Below are 22,878 nucleotides of genomic sequence, written 5' to 3'. Positions count from 1 at the left end.
AGTTTGTTAACAAGAAATGTATGGAGTGTTTGAAAAACGGGTTTTAATGACTCCAACCTAAGTGTATGTAAACTTCCAACTTCAACTGTAGATGTGGCTGTGGAGACGCAGACCTGCGAGCCACTGTGGCCCCTCATGATGAGTTCAGAATATTTTGTAACCCCACCCCGATCGATGTTGCCCTTCCCTGCTCTGTGATTAGAACTGTACACATAAGAGGAAATAGCTTTCTTTTTTTTCTCTGCCTTGATGAAGACAAGGATTCTACTGCTAGATGCTATTAGATTATGTAGAGCTGTGTGGAGGAATCAGCCACTCCAAGCATGTTTATTGATAATGTATCGCATGTACTGTATGTTCACATACAGCGCTACTTCCCTTCCTCCTCACACCCCTCTCACTTACAGGACCATAAACTCTTCATGCCTGCTTTCCAGTGTGAGAAAAGTCCGATGTGGTGGGAGCTGGGCTGGCTGTGTGCAGAATCAGATTTCACACACACACTAATGCCACCCAACGAGCAGGGGTGTAAACAAGCAGATGGTGTTTACAAATGAGGACGCCCAAACTCTGAGCACTCAGCCCTGTGGGCCCTCAGCTCTGTGAGCACTCAGCCCTGTGGGTCCTCAGCTCTGTGATCACTCAGCCCTGTGGGCCATCAGCTCTATGAGCATACAGTCCTGTCGGCCCTAAGCTCTGTGAGCCATCGGCTGCTGATTTGATTATGGGATGGCATTTTGGGACAGCTAGATGTGGACGCTCCATTCTAAGTGGTTGGAGCAAGACAGTGAATACTGTCTGTCACATTGAATTGTTCTCCTTACTGAGGTGTTTGTTGTCTTCAAAATGTCAAAGGATGATTTTTATGAGAGAAAGAGAAAGATAGTTGTTTTTCCAGAGTGGAGTGCGCGTTTGTTTACTTGTGGGCGTGCTTGCAGCTGCATGTGTGAGATTGTGCTTTTCTTCAGTCGGAGGTGACATTTAATAAGGATATACTTGTCTGTGTTAAGAAAGGTTTAGCAGCCGAAATACAGTACATAATAAATACAAAGTAGCTAACTGTGGAATCTGGCCTTTTTTCAGTCAGTTTAATCCCAACTGCCACATAGAAACGTTTTTAAGGTTGATGCCCTTTTATTGAAGTGTTGATCGTTTTTAGTGCTTGTCTGTAACGGTCGTCTGTGGAAGAAGGAGTAGACCAAAGCGCAGCGTGGTACGTGTTCATGATGTTTATTATAACTTGAACACTGAAACAAAAAAACAAAGTGGAACAAAACGCAACAGCTCTGTTAGGTGAACACACCAAACAGAAAACAACTACCCACCCCAACCCTGTGGGAAAAGGCTACCTAAGTATGGTTCCCAATCAGAGACAACGATTGACAGCTGTCCCTGATTGAGAACCATACCCGGCCAAAACAAAGAAATACCAAAACCTAGAAAAAAGGACATAGAATTCCCACCCTAGCCACACCCTGGCCTAACCAAAATAGAGAACAAAACCCTCTCTATGGCCAGAGCGTGACATTGTCTGAGACACATCTATTCCTTAGTTCTTTGAAATAGCTCTTCATCGATGGAGGACAAGAGGACCTTCTATTCTACGAAGTTCTGCCTAATTTGCTTCCAAGAATGACAGCAAACTGCTCAGCTGATCTACTTGGAAGGAAGGACGGTGATAATAACCCATGATGTGGTTTATTCAGATCCAATCATCACATAATGACACACTTGATTGCAAGGGACTGCTACTGTGCTGATAGCAGTGAGCTGATAGGCTGATAGAAACAGAGCTGAACTGTGGTGCGGATGGTCAGTCCGGATAAAAGCCTGCTTGATGAATGCAGCTAACATGGCGCCCCTCAGCCACACATACTGTAAACATTTGAAGCATGGCAAGCATTGCTTGTCTGTTGTATACTCCATTTGGTACAAAAGAACAGAATGTTTTATGCCATTGTTGATAGCTAACAACAAAAAATGGTATACTTTGATACACAGAGTGAGTGGAGAGAGTACTAGAACACGATCCAGTGTAGGCTACCATTAGATGGAACATCAAAGTGGGAGTTATTGCTCTCTTCATAGAGAATGCTCCTCGTGTTACAGTCAAAAAGAGGTGGTCAAAGGGATGAAAGGACCACTTAAAGACAGGAGCCCTCTCAGAGAACAGCTCTCATTCTTCTATCTTCCTGTATGTAGCCTAGTACTGATGGATACGGGCCTAACTCTGAGAGGCTTAGCACTACTATTATAGTGCTCTCACTAAATCCCTCCCTCCTCCCAACCAGACCCCCACTCAACCCTCTGTGAATTAATGGTGCATCCTGGGTATTAGTATTCTGGGGCCGGATGGATCGTTGTTGGATCTGGGCAAGGATTAGCCTGCCTCTTAACATTTTAGCTAATCAGGTTAACACTTGTTTTTATTGACATCTGAACAACATCCCAGTCCTCTCGCTCTTTCTCTGCTTAGTTTTAAGAATATTCATGGTTACATTTACACATTTAGCAGACACTCTTATCCAGAGCGGTTTAAAGGTAGGATCAATGGCACTTCAACCGATTTTACATCTAGTCGGCTCGGGATTCAAACTAGCGACCTTTCGGTTACTGTCCCAATGCTCTTAACCTCTAGGCTACCTGCTATCATCTCTATATTACTCTTTATACATCCGGAAGATAGTGCTATTCACATCATGATAGGCAGGTTGACAAAACACACATTTGGGTCTAAAATCAAATCAGATTCCACCATAGTTAGTTTGCTCAGTTGATCATTTAACTTTAATCAGTGGACTTAATGATCCAGTAGGAACATTTCAGTTGGTTCTTTCCCAGATTAAAGTCCAGGTGGCACCTTAATTGTGGAGGACGGGCTCGTGGTAATGGCTGGAGTGGAATAAGTGCAATGTTATCAAATGGCATCAAACACATGGTTTCCATGTGTTTGATGCCATTCCATTTACTCCGTTCCAGCCATTGTTATGAGCCGTCCTCCCCTCAGCAGCCTCCACTGAGCTACATGAACGTTAAGACGCAGACATTTTGGGCACATTCTTGTCTCAAATAGTAGAAAAGGATGGTTGAAAACAGCCTCAGCTTAAATGATTCAGCATGTCTATTCGACCTAATATCACCACTGAGCCGGCCCCATGTGCCCCAGTCAGCCTCTGTAACTGATGTCATTGTCTATAAAACCAGTGTACGCTGTTGAAAAAGCCCTGGGGAGTGTAGGAGTGTAGCCTAGCCTACCTATGGTAGTAGCTAGATAAACACCACATAAATCCCAGCAGTCCTGTGTCTCTCCAGTTCAAAGGGGGTCTGTCTGGGTCAATGGTAGGGTGGCAGGTATCTTAGCAGTTAAGAGCATTGGGCCAGTAACTGAAAGGTCGCTGGTTAGTATCCCCGAGCCGACTAGGTGAAAAATCTGCCCTTGAGCAAGGCCCTCAACCCTAATTGCTCCTGTAAGTCGCTCTGGATAAGAGCGTCTGCTAAATTACAAAAAATGTACAAATGTAACGGTGGAACTTTAAAGTATGTCTCTGGGGATTTCCCTAAATCACGAGGTATGCATCATCTTAAGCGACCGTCCCTGGCATTAGTGCTCAAATTAGTGGTAAGTTCCATTAGCCCAGGTTCCAGAACTGTGCCTAATAACATGACTATTAACCCTGGCTGGGATTTTACCAAGCCCTATTATCCTGTCGCTAAGACAGGCAGGAACGGACATTAATTCACACATGCTTTGCCCCCCTCACAAAGTATTATCTGTAACATGACCCTGGATTTGTATACGTTCTGCTTAGTGGTCATGGGGACATGAGAGTAGGAGTTGAGGGTTGGGTTTTTAGAGACATTTTTTGTTAGCGCTGATGTGTCTTACATCTAACATTTTTGGGGGGGAAATGTGCAAAAAGTTCAAAACTATGACAGTATAGAAAACAATGTATTTTTTTCCTCCTTACACACTATCGATTGAGTTCTTCTAATTCTCACCAGTTTTCTGTGCTGTTGCTGTTGATGTTGTCCAGACAGAGCAGAGCTGGGTATGCCTAATTGCTCCCATCTATAGTATTAGGATGAGTTCTTAAAGAGCGAGAAATGAATGTCTGCCTTCGTTAGGACAAAGGGAGGGGGCAAAGCGCTGGAAGGCGCTGCTCACTGACAGGCCCAGTAACGCTTCATTGTCCTTGATCTCAAGTTTCATAAAAAAAACACTGCTCCTCGTTAAAGAACGCACGCGGCAACGCGCCTCTCTCTCTCTCTCACAGTAACTCGTTATCTCCTCACCACCGTGAAATGCTGTAATTAACATTCAACAACTGTAACAGATCTGTCGTTCCTCCTCTCTACCCGCTAATTGCAAGGCTGGCTTGTAAGTGGGTTTTTCTTCTATAGTGGTACTTGTGGGTACACATTTGCCGTTTATGTGTATCTGTCTGGATTTGTTAGGGGTAGTGTAGGTTGGGGATGTGGTTCAACTCAGTCTTTTTGTTGAGAATATATGGAAGCCCTGGAGCCCAAGGCAAAACATTTTTTCAAATAACATAGACTCTTGGAAGGATCTCATTTGAACGACTTAGTATCTTGTTCGAACGACTTAGTATCTCGTTTTAACTACTTAGTAAAACAAAACGTAATTGTTCTTTTGCCTAATTAGGCCTCATTTGTTATGCATCTTGTCAGACCGTGTACTGGTCTAGTCAGCCATTCACTCACTGGTTCAATCCATTGATATGATTATTCATTGACAGTTCTTTGACAGCCTAAAGCAGGGCTGCTTTTGAATGCCAGAGCATGTAAGTAAGTGAGTGTTGAGCGAGGAGCAGAGCTTAATTCGAGCAGATGGTGTCGGCCTTCTCTCCCGCTCCAATTCCGCTCTGAAGTTTGTCAGACCATGACACATCCTGAAAATCGTTTTTCTCACGAAAATGTCTGTAGTGTCCCCTCTGTGGAAAGATGAGACTCATCAACATGATGCTGTTCTCCGTTTTGCTCTACGACCACCACAAGCGTCACAGGTCTCGTCTGAAGTCGGTACAGCCGATCTGCCAACTTCTGTCTAAAGCTTCCGAACAGTTTGGGCTACACACTAATATGACCCTCTATGGAAAGTAGAGTTTCTCTTGACAGTTGTTTTGCTCTAGGATGCCCACAAGCCTCACAACACTAGTTTTAAGGTAGCCGGTACCAGTTTAAAACATGTATGGAACTATACTGTATATGGAGATAGTTTTATGCCTAAAATAAGCAGTTAGATACATGTAAAAAAATATATATATATATACACATGTGCTCCTTTCTTATATCTCTCAGATATAGAACAGACACTTCAGAACAAACTTCCTTCAGATTTTTTGGGGGGGACTATCTGTTTATTCATATATGAAGCTGTTATTCAATGTGTTTCTATGGGCTAATAGCAGTAAGGCGAAATTCAATGTTGTATCAAATATAAATATATATACAGTCGGAAGTTTACATACACCTTAGCCAAATACATTTAAACTCAGTTTTTCACAATTTCTGACATTTAATCCTAGTAAAAATTCCCTGTCTTAAGTCAGTTAGGATCACCACTTTATTTTAAGAATGTGAAATGTCAGATGTGAGCGGACCAAGTCATTTGGTGTCACTCTAAAGTGGAAAGGTGGAATAAACGAGTCCAGAGTAGGTTTTCTTGATTCAACACAGTTCTCTATTGAGGGATTTCTGACACTACAAACACTCCAACACAGTCAATGAGAATCTCCAAAGGGACAACATACGTCTTCTTTAGATGACACAGGATCACATTACGGTTATCTTCAAATTATAACAACAATCACATATTCGTCACCGTCTTAATGAATCTTCTTGGATAGCACCTCTCTCTCCGTAGCCATTCTCCAGAGATAGTTTATCTTCCTCCCTTCTTGCTGGTTCCATCCTCTCTCTTGTAGGGGAAAGAGAATATCTCATTAGTACCGTCAGCTGTGCTTAATTGACTCTGGTTACCTTGTCTCACATGCCTTGTTGGGCTACTATCTATGAGCCCAGCCTGCCCTCTGGTGGTCCTTCCACACAGAATAATAGTAGAGAGAAGGATTTATTTCAGCTTTTATTTCTTTCATCACATTCCCAGTGAGTCAGACGTTTACATTCCTCCATTCCTCCTGACAGAGCTGGTGTAACTGAGTCAGGTTTGTAGGCCTCCTTGCTCGCACACGCTTTTTCAGTTCTGCCTACAAATGTTCTATAGGGTTGAGGTCAGGGCTTTGTGATGGCCACTCCAGTACCTTGACTTTGTTGTCCTTAAGCCATTTTGCCACAACTTTGGAAGTATGCTTGGGGTCATTGTCCATTTGGAAGACCCATTTGCGACCAAGCTTTAACTTCCTGAATGATGTCTTGAGATGTTGCTTCAATATATCCACATAATTGTCCTTCCTCATGTTGCCATCTATTTTGTGAAGTGCACCAGTCCCTCCTGCAGCAAAGCACCCCCAGAGCATGATGCTGCCACCCCTATGCTTCACGGTTGGGATGGTGTTCTTCGGCTTTCAAGCCTCCCCCCTTTTTCCTCCAAACATAACGATGGCCATTATGGCCAATCGGTTCTATTTTTGTTTCAACAGACCAGAGGACATTTCTCCAAAAAGTACGATCTTTGTCCCCATGTGCAGTTGCAAACCGTAGTCTGGCTTTTTTAATGGCGATTTTGGAGCAGTGGCTTCTTCCTTGCTGAGCGGCCTTTCAGGTTATTTCGATATAGGACTCATTTTACTGTGGATATAGATACTTTTGTACCTGTTTCCTCCAGCATCTTCACAAGGTCCTTTGCTGTTGTTCTGGGATTGATTTGCACTTTTCGCACCAAAGTACGTTCATCTCTAGGAGACAGAACGCATCTCCTTCCTGAGCGGTATGAAGGCTGTGTGGTCCTATGGTGTTTATACTTGCATATTATTGTTTGTACAGATGAACGTGGTACCTTCAGGCATTTGGAAATTGCTTCCAAGGATGAACCAGACTTGTGGAGGTCTTGGCTGATTTTCTTTGATTTTACCATAATGTCAAACAACGAGGCACTGAGTTTGAAGGTAGGCCTTGAAATACATCCACAGGTACTCTCAAATGATGTCAATTAGCCTATCAGAAGCTTATAAAGCCATGAAATAATTTTCTGGAATTTTCCAAGTTGTTTAAAGGCACAGCCAGGTTAGTGTATGTAAACTTCTGACCCACTGGATTGTGATACAGTGAATTATAAGTGAAATAATCTGTCTGTAAACAATTGTTGGAAAAATTACTTGTGTCATGCACAAAGTAGATGTCCTAACCGACTTGCCAAAACTATAGTTTGTTAACAAGAAATTTATGGAGTGTTTGAAAAACGAGTTTTAATGACTCCAACCTAAGTGTATGTAAACTTCCGACTTCAACTGTATATACACTGCTCAAATAAATAAAGGGAACACTTAAACAACACAATGTAACTCCAAGTCAATCACACTTCTGTGAAATCAAACTGTCCACTTAGGAAGCAACACTGATTGACAATAAATTTCACATGCTGTTGTGCAAATGGAATAGACAACAGGTGGAAATTATAGGCAATTAGCAAGACACCCCCAATAAAGGAGTGGTTCTGCAGGTGGGGACCACAGACCACTTCTCAGTTCCTATGCTTCCTGGCTGATGTTTTGGTCACTTTTGAATGCTGGCGGTGCTTTCACTCTAGTGGTAGCATGAGACGGAGTCTACAACCCACACAAGTGGCTCAGGTAGTGCAGCTCATCCAGGATGGCACATCAATGCGAGCTGTGGCAAGAAGGTTTGCTGTGTCTGTCAGCGTAGTGTCCAGAGCATGGAGGCACTACCAGGAGACAGGCCAGTACATCAGGAGACGTGGAGGAGGCCGTAGGAGGGCAACAACCCAGCAGCAGGACCGCTACCTCCGCCTTTGTGCAAGGAGGAGCAGGAGGAGCACTGCCAGAGCCCTGCAAAATGACCTCCAGCAGGCCACAAATGTGCATGTGTCTGCTCAAACGGTCAGAAACAGACTCCATGAGGGTGGTATGAGGGACCGACGTCCACAGGTGGGGATTGTGCTTACAGCCCAACACCGTGCAGGACGTTTGGCATTTGCCAGAGAACACCAAGATTGGCAAATTCGCCACTGGCGCCCTGTGCTCTTCACAGATGAAAGCAGGTTCACACTGAGCACGTGACAGGCGTGACAGAGTCTGGAGATGCCATGGAGAACGTTCTGCTGCCTGCAACATCCTCCAGCATGACCGGTTTGGCGGTGGGTCAGTCATGGTGTGTGGTGGCATTTCTTTGGGGGGCCGCACAGCCCTCCATGTGCTCGCCAGAGTTAGCCTGACTGCCATCAGGTACCGAGATGAGATCCTCAGACCCCTTGTGAGACCATATGCTGGTGCGGTTGGCCCTGGGTTCCTCCTAATGCAAGACAATGCTAGACCTCATGTGGCTGGAGTGTGTCAGCAGTTCCTGCAAGAGGAAGGCATTGATGCTATGGACTGGCCCGCCCGTTCCCCAGACCTGAATCCAATTGAGCACATCTGGGACATCATGTCTCGCTCCATCCACCAACGCCACGTTGCACCACAGACTGTCCAGGAGTTGGCGGATGCTTTAGTCCAGGTCTGGGAGGAGATCCCTCAGGAGACCATCCGCCACCACATCAGGAGCATGCCCAGGCGTTGTAGGGAGGTCATACAGGCACGTGGAGGCCACACACACTACTGAGCCGCATTTTGACTTGTTTTAAGGACATTACATCAAAGTTGGATCAGCCTGTAGTGTGGTTTTCCACTTTAATTTTGAGTGTGACTCCAAATCCAGACCTCCATGGGTTGATAAATTGGATTTCCATTGATTATTTTTGTGTGATTTTGTTGTCAGCACATTCAACTATGTAAAGAAAAAAGTATTTAATAAGATTATTTCTTTCATTCAGATCTAGGATGTGTTGTTTAAGTGTTCCCTTCATTTTTTTGAGCAGTATATATTTTATATATTCCTTAAGGGGTCCTAAAATTACAAATCACATAGCTAAATGATCCCCCCTGGCTTTATTCTCTAAATGTCCTAAATAAATTGTAAATAATAAAGGCCAGTATCAGCTTCTTTTTTATAAAAAAAAGGGTATAAATCATTTCAAACTGGAGCGGTACTGTCAAAGCGACTCCAACATGCAGGAGGGGTGAAGTCAGGCGCAGGAGACTAAGGTACATGATAAACACGTTTAATGAACAAAGTCCAAAAGTGCCGTAGAACAGGGTACAAAACTCAAGTGAAAGGTAAGAACCCTAAATGAGTCGGGACGCAGCCCAGCAAACCCTAATGCCTAAACACAGAACGGCAGAGGAAAATCAAATCCCCAACCTACAATAAGATGACACAAAATAATCCCGCACAACCCCAAACCAAAAACAGACAGACTAAATACCCCCACTAATGAACAAACACAAAACAGGTGCTAACCTAAAACAGACATCACCAAAAGTAAAAGAAAAGGAGATCGGTGGCAGCTAGTAGGCCGGTAGGCCTAATACTTTTTTATAGTATTAGGCAGCTAGTAGGCCTAATACTTTTTTATAAGTATTTCAAACGAGACACTAAGTAATTTCAATGAGATACTAAGTTGTTCGAACGAGATAATTCCAAGGGTATGCGTTATTTATTTTTGCCTTGGGCTTCAGGGCTTCCGTAAGAATATCATGCACACTCTAGTGTAGATATTTTATGTATTCTCTGTATGGGAATGAATTATATATGGTAATTTAGCAAACACTGTTATCCAAAGCAACTTTGATATACAGTACAGTATATGTGGCCAATGCGGGAATCAAACCCGCAACCCTGGTATTGCCAGCACCATGCTTTATCTAACCCAGTAAGCCATTGGCAATACAACGTTTTTATTAGGTCTCTGCCACAGTGAAAGAATTTTAGAATTGATGGTTCTCTTATGACAGGTACCTAGACATTTCCGCAGCTCTCCACCGTCTCTTATTGTAGAGCTCACAAATTGAGGCCTCCCCCTAAGTATGCTTTTGGTGGTCTCATCCTGTATGGCACGCTGTGTATTTTCAACGTAACGGTGAAGGGTGTATTGGAGGCCCATTCGCCCGGCTCACAATTACTGTAATTACACATTTCAAGTTGACGCATGCCTGTGGTGGTGAATAAATGGAGGGTACAATTATTAAAGGAGTCCTGCTATGTACTCTTCTTCCTCTCAGCCACGCATGATTTCTCCTGACACGGTCGGTGGTGGTGTTTACCGTTCTACCACATTCAATACAACCTGTAATTGGAGATGTATAGCCGCTGATACGCCTGTATCACACACTGAAAAACTCATTTACAGTAGTATGTAGTTTAAGCACACTTTAGGTTTGTTACATTTCCCACATACACACAGTAGTGTAGTAGTGCCACTTCCCTTTTAAATTGAAGTAGTAAATACTGTGTAGCTCCACCCCTGACCTGAACCCTAGCAACAACCAATCACAACAAACCTTTTGAATAATTAGTCAGAGTCAACTGATACTCTGGCTCCAACAGGGCTGTCATCTATTCCTGGAGTCTCCCACAGGCGGCCAAAAACCAAAGCCAATTAACTGTGTTCAATTCTGCTCAATTTAATCTATTCTGTTGATGCAGCGAACCTTGTTATTCTAAGGTGACCAGAGGGAAGTAAGAGGATGCTGCCTGCCTCTGAAGCCGAGTGCTGTCAGTGGGGGTAACGGACATCAAATTAGCAGTGTAACACAAGGCCAAGTCTGGGCCTAGCTTCCTCTGTGGTCTGGTCCATCACAAAGGTTCCGTTCACCTGCTGCTTTATCCTTATCTATCAGTCTGCTACTGCAACAGCATCTCCTCTTCTCTTCTGGGGATTAAGGCCCTAATGTGGTTTAGGCTTCACTGAACTAAAGGAGGCCAGAGAGGACAAACAAAACTAAATGACTGCCTTGTCTCTTGTTTCTTATCTTGATTTTGCTAGGCTAGCAGGTCAGGGCAGAGGCAGTCCATGCTGCTATTAGGTTGGTCTGTAGTCTGGCTCACCCTCGCTAATTCTCACATTAGCAACTAATATCTCACTTGTTGTGTTTTTCACAAATAGCACATACACTGTGGGTTGTACTCAAGTATCACTATGACTCACCATAAGTGAAACAGCCCGCTGTTACATTCAGGGGTTTGAACTTTTACTTTGCGCTTTATTTCTTCCCCGCATCCTGTTACAGTTAGTACTGTTTGCTGCAGAAAACCTCGGCCACACAAAAGTTGAGGTTACAGACGCTAAAGAGCCTGCTTGCTTGCCTGTCTCTATACTTGAGTATTTAACACGTCTGTTAGGTTTGATAGACTTGCTGTGTTTTGTAAACTGAGCAAACACTAAAAAAGGCTGTTGTCAGATACTTAGTACAGGGTTCGTCAAGTACAACAGAGTTCATCAAGGACAACATTCTAGAGTCGACGGATACATTTCCCACTAAATGACAAACCTGTTTAACCACTGTCTGTCTGTCTTGTGGTAAAAAGCAACATGCTTATCTTCATTGAAAGCCCACCTCGCTTATATTCAGGGTATCTACGGATGTTAGAGTTGTGTGCTGTTTTGGGTGTTGTTATTGGTGTAATATCCTGAGTCTACAGTATCACTGTCAGCTGACACATGGAGGTGACCACAAAGGCCTTCTTTCAGCTTAACGACTAAATTGTGTGCTTGATTAATGTTCACGCTGATCTCACGTCTAATGTCGCCTGCGACATTAACAAGCCCTATCTGCAACCTCCACACTTTCTCAATTGGATATACCGTGGCTCCCGCGGCTAATCTGCCAAAGAAAATGAACTTTGACTGTGATGGATTTTACAGATAGGGAGAAGATGTTGGCATGAGAGCAAAGAGGTCTTTACACGAAATGTGAACAAAGGAGAATTTATTCTCTTCAGAAGTGGAACGGGTGGAAGAGATAGAGGGAGGGAAACGATCCTCATATGGCTTGTTATTAGACTGTTAAAGACAGATCTCATTTTAATTTGGGTAATGTGAGGAACACTATCATCCATTGACCCGGGGTGTCTTATGACTGGCTCGACGCTTGACGCTCTTTGGTCTTGTGGTTATTCTCAGTCTGGAGTTTCGGTTCACGGATAAGGCAGATTTCAGAGGTATTTTTTAAAAGCTATTGCAGTTACTGCTCAGTTCATGAACTTCACTTATTTCTTTTTCCTCCTCCTTCCTTAGCTAGTTTGCTCGAAGCACAACCTTATTAGTATCTCCCAGACAGGAACAAGAAAGCCTGCAGCTTCTGTTTACAGGCTATTCAATCACTTTAAGTACTGGTGGCAGACTGATTTTCTTGGAAACACGTTGGCTACAATCCCCCCGTGGCTCTTAGCATACGTGTTATTTATCATATGAACATTTGGATCTGTCAGGCTGGCCTGTTTTACTAGGTTTGCCTTAGGGGGTGGGATGGGGGATCAGGGTTGGCGGGAAGCGGTGTGGGGGTAAATGGGAACTTAAGGTAGAGTAATAGAAAGCAATGAAGCCGTAATGTACGTCAGGAAATACCTCTGAGTGCCGAAAGATTGTCTCTCTGATGAACTGAAGTGGTTTACGCTTATAAACCCTCTGTAGATGCTGTTTGATCTTTACAAGGTTTTTTTTTTTTTTTAAATGGGTCAATTTGTGTCTCACTTCCTTTTCCTCGGGGCTCGATATTAAACTGTAACTGAAAACAAAGCACACATAGAAAAATATCCCCAATGTCGGAGAAAACGGTTTATGTTCAGTTGGAGTTATTCACGCTGTCCAGCCTTGTTCGTAGTTTGCAAACGTAGCATAGCCTAACCAACCTTTTATCCGAAGTGGCTTAGAACACTGAGTGCATACATTTTTGTATATATGATCCTAACAGGCATTGAACCCATGACACTGGCGTTACTAGGGCAACACACTTACCAATTGAGCCACACAGGCCCACCATCAAATAGCCTAGTGTAAGTGGAGGAGGCTGATAAGATTGAACATCCTGTCACATTCCTGCCTCTCAGTGTCACTGTGTTTTTGTGACCTCAAACCTGGTGACACCCTCTGGCAACAGCTACTCCTCTGCCAGCTGCTAGGCTAACTTTCTGCAAGGCCAGCAGAAAAAGAGCTGACGTACACCAGGCGGGTTGTGCACCAGATCTTAATATAGCAGCAGGCAAGCAGGGTGGCGGTGGACAGACCCATCCCGATTAATGACTGTTGTCTCTTCTTTGCAGTTCACTTCTTTAAAAAGAGACGAGCACCCGTTTGGGAGACATGAGGTGAGGTCATTATGAGCTAAGGGTCACACACACACATGCACGCATGCTCGCACACACACACACACACACACACACACACACACACACACACACACACACACACACACACACACACACACACAAACCATTTTCACCCTTATCACTTATAGGGAGATTACCTCTTACGTACTGAAGCTACGGCATATTATATAACAAAGCATTTGGAAAGAATATCGTTTGTTTGTTTAGATTATATCAGCCTTTGTGCCTCTAGGCAGTAGGATTATGCTTGACAGTTGGAATGCATTCAGTCACAGAAAGGTTATGTATGAACAGAGCTCAAATCCACATGAGAGATACATATTGTCCAATTATTGAGCAATGAACAGTGCCTTCAGTAAGTATTCACACCCCTTGACTTTTTCTACATTTAGTTGTGTTACAGCTTGAATTTAAAATCGATAACATTTAGATGTTTTTGTCACTGGCCTAGACACAATACCCCATCATGTCCAATTTTACAAATTAATAAAAAATGAAAAGCTAAAATGTTTTGAGTCAATAAGTATTTGACCCCTTTGTTATGGCCAGCCTAAATTAGTTCAGGAGTGAAAATGTACATAACAATTCACATAATAAGTTGCATGGATTCACTCTGTGTGCAACAATGGTGTTTAACACGAGTTTTGAATGACTACCTCATCTCTGTACCCCACACACACACAATTATCTGTAAGGTCCCTCCGTCGAGCAGGGAGATTTTCCAATGCCTCGCAAAGAAGGGCACCTGACATTGAGTATCATGTTGAGCATGGTGAAGTTATTATTACACTTTGGATGGTGTATCAATATACCCAGTCACTACAGAGATAAAGGCAGAGGAAGGAACCCACACAGGGATTTCACCATGAGGCCAATGTTGACTTTAAAACAGCTACAGTTGAAGTGGGAAGGTTAAATACACTTAGGTTGGAGTCATTAAAACAAATTTTTCAACCACTCCACAAATTTCTTATTAACAAACTATAGTCGGTTAGAACATCTACATTGTGCATGACACAAGTAATTTTTCCAACAATTGTTTACAGACAGATTATTTCACTTATAATTCACTGTATCACAATTTCAGTGGGTCAGAAGTTTACATACACTAAGTTGACTGTGCCTTTTAACAGCTTGGAAAATTCCAGAAAATGTTATCATGGCTTTAGAAGCTTCTGATAGGCTAATTGACATCATTTGAGTCAATTGGAGGTGTACCTGTGGATGTATTTCAAGGCCCACCTTTAAACTCAGTGCCTCTTTGCTTGACATCATGGGAAAATCAAAAGAAATCAGACAAGACCTCAGAAAAAAAAATTGTAGACCTCCACAAGTCTGGTTCATCCTTGGGAGCATTTTCCAAATGCCTGAAGGTACCACGTTCATCTGTACAGACAATAGTACGCAAGTATAAACACCATGGGACCACGCAGCCGTCATACCCCTCAGTAAGGAGACGTGTTCTGTCTCCTAGAGATGAACGTACTTTGGTGCGAAAAGTACAAATCGATCCCAGAACAACAGCAAAGGACCTTGTAAAAATGCTGGAGGAAACAGGTACAAAAGTATCTATATCCACAGTAAAATGAGTCCTATATCGACATAACCTGAAAGGCCTCTCAGCAAAGAAGAAGCCACTGCTTCAAAACTGCCATAAAAATGCCAGGCTACGGTTTGCAACTGCACATGGGGACAAAGATCATACTTTTTGGTGAAATGTCCTCTCGTCTGATGAAACAAAAATATAACTGTTCGGCCGTAATGACCATTGTTATGTTTGGAGGAAAAAGGGGGAAGCTTGCACGCCGAAGAACACCATCCCAACCGTGAAGCACGGGGGTGGCAGCATGATGTTGTGGGGTTGCTTTGCTGCAGGAGGGACTGGTGCACTTCACAAAATAGATGGCAACATGAGGAAGGGAAATTATGTGGATATATTGAAGCAACATCTCAAGACATCATTCAGGAAGTTAAAGCTTGGTCGCAAATGGGTCTTCCAAATGGACAATGACTCCAAGCATACTTCCAAAATTGTGGCAAAATGACTTAAGGACAACAAAGTCAAGGTATTGGAGTGGCCATCACAAAGCCCTGAACTCAATCCTATAGAAAATGTGTGGGCAGAACTGAAAAGTGTGTGCGAGCAAGGAGGCCTACAAACCTGACTCAGTTACACCAGCTCTGTCAGGAGGAATGGGACAAAATTCACCCAACTTATTGTGGGAAGCTTGTGGAAGGCTACCCGAAACGTTTGACCCAAGTTTAACAATTTAAAGGCAATGCTACCAAATACTAATTGAGTGTATGTAAACTTCTGACCCACTGGGAATGTGATGAAAGAAATAAAAGCTAAAATAAATCCTTCTCTCTACTATTATTCTGACATTTCACATTCTAAAAATAAAGTGGTGATCCTAACTGACCTAAGACAGGGAATTTTTACTAGGATTAAATGTCAGGAATTGTGAAAAACTGAGTTTAAATGTATTTGGCTAAGGTGTCTTATCCAGAAAGACTCAACTGTAATCGCTGCTAAAGGTGATTCTAACATGTATTGACTCAGGGGGTTGAATACTTATCTAATCAAGATATATTAGTGTTTTATTTTCATGAATTGTATACACATCTTCAAATGTTTACTCCACTTTGACATTACATGGTATTTTGTGTAGATAGTTGACGACAAATGACAATTAAATCAATTTTAATCCCACTTTGTAACACAACAAAATGTGACCGACCGGCTCGATTCGATCCTATGTAGCAACATTTGAAATATGTTTTTTTTACATTGGATAAAAGTAGAGACTCAGAGTTAGAATATTGTATATCATACACTGCAGTTGAGGAACAATGGGAAAGTAATTCTGCTTTGAATGTTGATAAACTTGTAACTCCACTTTTGAGAAAATGGCACTTAAATGTTTTGGTACACCTACTGGAGAGCTCTTCTTTTTCTACACCCATTCATTCACACCCTCTTAAGCCTTAGCCCCACCCATCTCTTAAAAGGATTCACATGTGAGGCCATGTGCTAAACAGAGAAAGTAAGGTAGTGTAGTAAACAACTGAAGATTTCAAGACTAAAATTGGTGAAAGTAGTAGCTATACACTATCTAGTCCTTGGCCTATATCCTAATCTGATTTTGGTGCAGGTCATGTTGTTCTTCACATTACCGTTTCTGGTGAACACACACTATATCAAATTAAATCGAAGGTTATTTGTCACATACACAGGATACAGGAGGTTTAATTCTTCAGCGTCTCGTCGTCAAAATCCAGGGAAAACTCCTAGCGATATTAGCATAACGAAATTAAAAAAAATTTTTTTCAAATATAGGACTGTCTCATATCGTTTTATAGATACACCTCTCCTGAATCGACCCACGTCGTCCGATTTCAAAAAGGTTTTACAGGAAAAGCAAATCATTAGATTATGTTAGAGGAGTCCATCGTAAAAGCAGCAACATGAACATTTTCCGACCAACCACATGCATCACAAATAACCCAAAAACAGCTAAATGCAGCACTAACCTTTTACAAACTTCATCAGATGACACACCTAGGACATCATGTTACACAATGCATGCATTCTTTTGTTCAATAAAGTTCATATTTATATATGAAAACAGCATTTTACATCGGCGTCTGACGTTGACTAACTATTTTCCTGTCAAATGCATCCAGGGAAACAGTGCTACAATTTACTGAATTACTATTCGAAAACATTTTTAAAATGTAATATTGTCATTCTAAGATTTATAGATGAATATCTCTTGAAAGCACCTGTCATACCAGATTTAAAAATAACTTTACTGGGTAATCACACTTAGCGATAAAAGGGGATGCGATACTCAGAAAATGAGCTAGTAAATACAGCTCGGCGCCATCTTGGAACAATCGCATATCACATCTAATGTTGTATAATATTGTCAATAATCCCTTACCTTTAGTTGTCTTCATCAGAAAGCACTTCCAGGAATCCCAGGTCCACAACAGATGTATTTTCGGTCGAAAAAGTCCATCCTTTATGTTCCATTAGCTTGCTGTTGTTAGCGCATTTGAAGGCTGTATCCAAAAGCTCTGCCGGCCGCGGGACAGCCGTTTCGGATTATTTATTTTTTTTCCCATTTAGGTTCGTTCAAACATGTCAAACGTTGTATAACATAAATCTTCAGGGCCTGTTTCAACAAGAGAGCCAATAAGATTCGAGGGGGACGATTTCATTGTGTTTCAAAACGTTTCCAAAGGTGGGGGTAGACAGGGCCGCCGGCGTCATAATGGTGATGGCCCTCCCCCTGTGACCAATTTCCAACGCGTCTCATTCACTGAGTTTCGACAGTAGAAGGCTCAAAACACTTTGTAAAGACTGGCGACATCTTGTGGAAGCAATAGGAAGTGCTCAAATAACGATAGCTCACGGTGTGAATAATAGGCAACGACGTGAAGTTGAGTCCACAATTCAGAATTCCACTTCCTGTTTCAATCGGTCTCGGGGTTTTGACTGCCATATGAGTTCTGTTATACTCACAGACACCATTCAAACAGTTTTAGAAACTTTAGGGTGTTTTCTATCCACAGGTATTAATTATATGCATATCCTAGCTTCTGAGTTTGATTAGTAGGCCGTTGAAAATGGGCACAAATTTTTTCCAAAATGCGCTGTGGCGCCCCCTATCCTAGGGTAACCTCAAGAGGTTAAATGGTACAGTGAAACTTGCATATTTGCATAGTAGCAATATCAAAAATAGAAAGTATCCAGATAAATATTGTACAAATATTTTATAACAATTAGATGATTCTTACCCAGACACACTTGTCTAAATTGATGGGTCATGTGAAATAAATGCTATAACTTTTGCCGTTCTTCATTATATCTTTCAAAAAAGCTTCAGTAGAAAGGATGATCTACACATAATAAGCTCAGGTTATAGCCAGAAGCGCGCTACATGGCAGACCAATCCAAATTAGTCTCTCGGCATGTCCAGCCCATTCATTATCTCAGCCAATCATGGCTAGCGGGAAGGTTCCTGTTTTTTTCCGTGGCTAAACCAACTAGGCTCATAATTTAACAATTTTATTCATATTTGCAGATGGCATACACATTTGTTATTAAGGCACATGAAAGTTCACATGCTCCAGAATGCATTTCTGCCATAAAACTGCCTCTCCTGTGAAGTAGTGACATGCGCCTAGTTTCCTGAAATTATTAACAAATGTAGAAAAAGTCAAGGGGTGTGAATACTTTCTGAAGGCTCTTTATGTCCAAGTATTGAGTGGTATTGAGTGTCAGCTTTGTTTTAATTACATCTCAGGGCTTTGAGTTCATGCTCCGCCTTCTCTCTCTCTCACACTCTCACTCTCTCTCTCTCTTTCTCTCTGCCTCTGCCTGCCTGCCAGTCTGTCTGTCTGTCTGTCCCATTGTGACTGGTTCGTGTACATAGCCCCCCTTCACTCCACTTGGCTCTTTAATGAGGGACTTTCATCAGCCATGTTTGAACTGTAGACAGGATTAACTTAATAAAGACTTAATGCACACCTCACTCCTCTGCTCCCCTATGCACCCAGTCACAGCTCTGCCTGTGTTTGCCTTAACCAGGCCACAGAATCGACAGGGAGTTCCACTGTGCTCTCTCTCTCTCTCTCTGTCTCTCTCTCTGTCTCTCTCTCTCTCTCTCTGTCTCACTCTCTTTCACTCTCTCTCTCAGGGCTCCAGGGCCGCCTCCTCCTTCGCCCTCATTTCCCCGGAATTAATTGAGTTCTCATTTTCTGGGTAAGCTAGTAGAAGGGGAAATTGAGAGACAGAAAGAGAGCGACAGAAAGAGAGAGAGAGAGAGAGACAGAAAGAGAGAGACAGAAAGAGAGAGAGAGAGAGAGAGACAGAAAGAAAGAGAGAGAGAGAGAGAGAGAGAGAGAGAGAACGGCTCTTCCAGTCTCTCAGGGGGAGTAGACAGCCACTGGGCACCTCAGGGATGTGGAGGCCCCACCACACCACACCGTACAGCGCTGTGCTGGCTTATATCTTTATCTTCTCCACAGGGCCCCTGCTGCAAGCTTAAGGTTCAGGGAGGCCCTGTGGGCTTCGTGGTCAGGGTCAGGGTGACATGCTGGGTTTCAGAGAGAGAGAGGGAAAGAGAGAGAGCATACTGTGTCCCCCAGAGCAGAGAATGCCTGCTACTGTCTCATTTTAGCTCTTTGTGTCTACTTTAGTAGTAGCGCATACAGAGACAGAGATAAAGCTCTCATACTAGGCACAGTATGTGGTGTGCTGCTACTGGGGCTAATGCTAGCTAACTGCTAACCTTTTCACTCCGGTCTCTTAGTGGTGGTTTGCCTACTAGAACAACATAGAGATATGATGTGACATCACTGCACAGGAGTAGGGTTTCAGAGACAAGAGAGACAGTATGATGTGTAAGTATGCACTGACCCTACCTTCATGACATGCGAACAGAAACAAGAATGTTAAATAAGATCCGTACGCACTGACCCCAACTTTATAACATGCATTACAGAGACGAGAGAAAGAGATAGGATGACGTGTATGAAGCGTTACAGAGAGAGAGAGAGAGAGAGAGAGAGAGAGAGAGAGAGAGGATGACTTGTATGAGGGAGAGATAGGATGATGTGTCTGAAGTGTTACAGAGAGAGAGAGAGAGAGATAGGATGATGTGTCTGAAGTCTTAGAGAGAGAGAGAGAGATAGGATGATGTGTCTGAAGTCTTACAGAGAGAGAGAGAGAGAGATAGGATGATGTGTCTGAAGTCTTACAGAGAGAGAGAGAGAGATAGGATGATGTGTCTGAAGCGTTACACAGAGAGAGAGAGAGAGAGAGAGATAGGATGTTGTGTCTGAAGCGTTACAGAGAGAGAGAGATAGGATGATGTGTCTGAAGCGTTACAGAGAGAGAGAGAGAGGATGTTGTGTCTGAAGTCTTACAGAGAGAGAGAGAGAGAGGATGATGTGTCTGAAGCGTTACAGAGAGAGAGAGAGAGAGAGGATGTTGTGTCTGAAGTCTTACAGAGAGAGAGAGATAGGATGATGTGTCTGAAGCGTTACAGAGAGAGAGAGAGGATGTTGTGTCTGAAGTCTTACAGAGAGAGATAGAGATAGGATGATGTGTCTGAAGCATTACAGAGAGAGAGAGAGAGAGGATGTTGTGTCTGAAGCGTTACAGAGAGAGAGAGATAGGATGATGTGTCTGAAGTGTTACAGAGAGAGAGAGATAGGATGTTGTGTCTGAAGCGTTACAGAGAGAGAGAGAGGATGTTGTGTCTGAAGCGTTACAGAGAGAGAGAGATAGGATGATGTGTCTGAAGCGTTACAGAGAGAGAGAGATAGGATGATGTGTCTGAAGCATTACAGAGAGAGAGAGAGAGAGGATGTTGTGTCTGAAGCGTTACAGAGAGAGATAGAGATAGGATGATGTGTCTGAAGCATTACAGAGAGAGAGAGAGAGAGGATGTTGTGTCTGAAGCGTTACAGAGAGAGAGAGATAGGATGATGTGTCTGAAGTGTTACAGAGAGAGAGAGATAGGAAGATGTGTCTGAAGCATTACAGAGAGAGAGAGAGAGGATGTTGTGTCTGAAGCGTTACAGAGAGAGAGAGATAGGATGATGTGTCTGAAGTCTTACAGAGAGAGAGAGAGAGAGAGAGAGATAGGATGATGTGTCTGAAGTGTTACACAGAGAGAGAGAGAGAGAGAGAGAGAGAGAGAGAGAGAGAGAGAGAGAGAGATAGGATGACTTGTATGTACGCTCTGACCTGACCCCACCTTTATGAACCCTTTCAATTATGGACCATTACAACATCACTCACTGTAATATTGATGTGCGGGCGGGCCCACAGACGTCTTGGGTTGCCCCGCTGTAAGTTGAGACAAACACTTAAGAAGTTGTTATGGTGGATTCCTATTCCTCAATGTCACTGCTTTAGTTTAGTACTCAATAATTCAGAACCTAGCTAGCGTTAATTAGTTCCCCATAGGCTGATCCCTACGGAGACTCCCACTGTGCCTTCACTGTCATGTAGTTATATATCATGTCGCCTTTCAAATCAATTACATTTTGATCTGATAGACATGTAATTCGGCCTGATTGAGTTTTCTGCACAGCGACTGCCAAACTGTTTGTGTGGAAATAGAAACGGAGCCAGTCAAAACAGGAAGCTCCGTCAAATTAAAACGGCATTTCATCCTGATTGAGGCTGCCTGCTCGCACGTCCCAAAAAAAACCACACGAGATGTAATTATGATAATAATAACAGTAACAATCTGTGTTTTCTCAGGTTTGTTAGTTTTATTTCCGACATGAAATCCGCCTAAAGACTAAAATAATGTTTGCTTTTATTGAGACATTACAGCTGATCTGATTGTTTGCATCGTGTGTAATTTACCTGATTTAATCCCAACCGTAATGTTTCTCTTTTTTTGCTGACTACGTGTCTAGAGACGGGATAAATGAAACCACGCATAGCAGCGTTGCTGTGTTCCACTCAGCTTACAAGTAGATTCAGAGGTTAGAAGACAGCCTTAGAAGAAGGCCTTAGCCCTATTCCTTTGTTCTATCATTGTTAAATAACTCTCTCACCCCCACCTCCCACTTGCAGTATCCAGCATCCGGCCCACCTTTTAGTCTAGTTGACCAATGGCTGTTGTTTCTGTTTCTGAAGCAGGGGTTACCAGGAGCTGTACAGACAGGGTGTGTGTTGATGAATAGAGGGAGGCCTGGATGGATGGAGGCTGTGGTTGGGCACATCAGTCGTAAAATAGTCATGAAATGTGGCTGTTGTCAGACCCCTTTAAGGATAACAGTCGTAGCAAAGCAGGCCGGCTTATCCCTAAGCAGGCAGGAGATTGTGCGTGTCAAAGGCGGACTTCTCGCCCAAAATAAATCATTTAGAAGGACCACCAATCCCTCTGCCACCACATCCACTTATATCTGGTGCGGCTCTCTCCTTTAAATCCCCTCAGATAGATGTCTCTTATTGCCCCCATATTCTTAACCCCACTCCCCCCCCCCCTCTCTCTCTCTCTTGCTCAGTCTTTTGTTAGAGTCTTCCATTTTTGCTACACTATGGAGCCAGGGCGCAGTACTACAGTACAATCTCTTCTTTCATTGTGGGCATGGCTGCTGGAAATGGGGTTTTTACTGCCTTCATTAAGATGTGCAGCAGTCAGGTGCAGTGGCAAGGTGTTTCCCTCCTGAAGTTTAGCTCCATGAACCTCGCCATTAGAACACATTATGGCCCCAGATTTCAGGGCACAGTGGAACACTGTATAATTTGATTAGTGTTATTAATCAAGTGGAATAGCTACCCCCCTCTCCCTTCGCTCCCTCTCCGTTACGCTCCCATACCCCCCTGTCTTCCCCCATCCTCCCTCCTCCTTCCCTTGCATCTCCTCCCACTCTTCTCTCCTTCCACTGTAACACGCAGCCTGCCTGCTTGCCTGCCTGCCTGCCTGCCTGGTTGTTAAAGGCCTAAGCACTCCTTCCCTTTAAAAACAATGATTTACA

The 22,878-nt window shown here is 43.1% G+C and overlaps 1 protein-coding gene across 9 annotated transcripts in view; it reads left to right on the top strand.

The window, feature by feature from the left end:
* LOC106585083 (autism susceptibility gene 2 protein) overlaps positions 1–22,878 on the top strand; it is a 380,813-nt gene that overhangs the window by 210,726 nt on the left and 147,209 nt on the right. For 7 of the 9 annotated variants that reach the window (XM_014170870.2, XM_045707151.1, XM_014170875.2 and 4 more), the window contains exon 5: positions 13,297–13,341. The exons of the other annotated variants lie outside the window; for them this stretch is intronic. In XM_014170870.2, the coding sequence (XP_014026345.1) occupies positions 13,297–13,341 (45 nt within the window). The remainder of the gene's footprint in view (positions 1–13,296; positions 13,342–22,878) is intronic. 9 annotated transcript variants of the gene reach the window in all.

Source organism: Salmo salar, chromosome ssa24 (assembly GCF_905237065.1).
Source record: "Salmo salar chromosome ssa24, Ssal_v3.1, whole genome shotgun sequence".
In the NCBI taxonomy this organism is placed as follows: Eukaryota; Metazoa; Chordata; class Actinopteri; order Salmoniformes; family Salmonidae; genus Salmo; species Salmo salar.
Note: the sequence above shows the minus strand (reverse complement) of the source record. Positions and strands in the feature narration are given on the sequence as shown.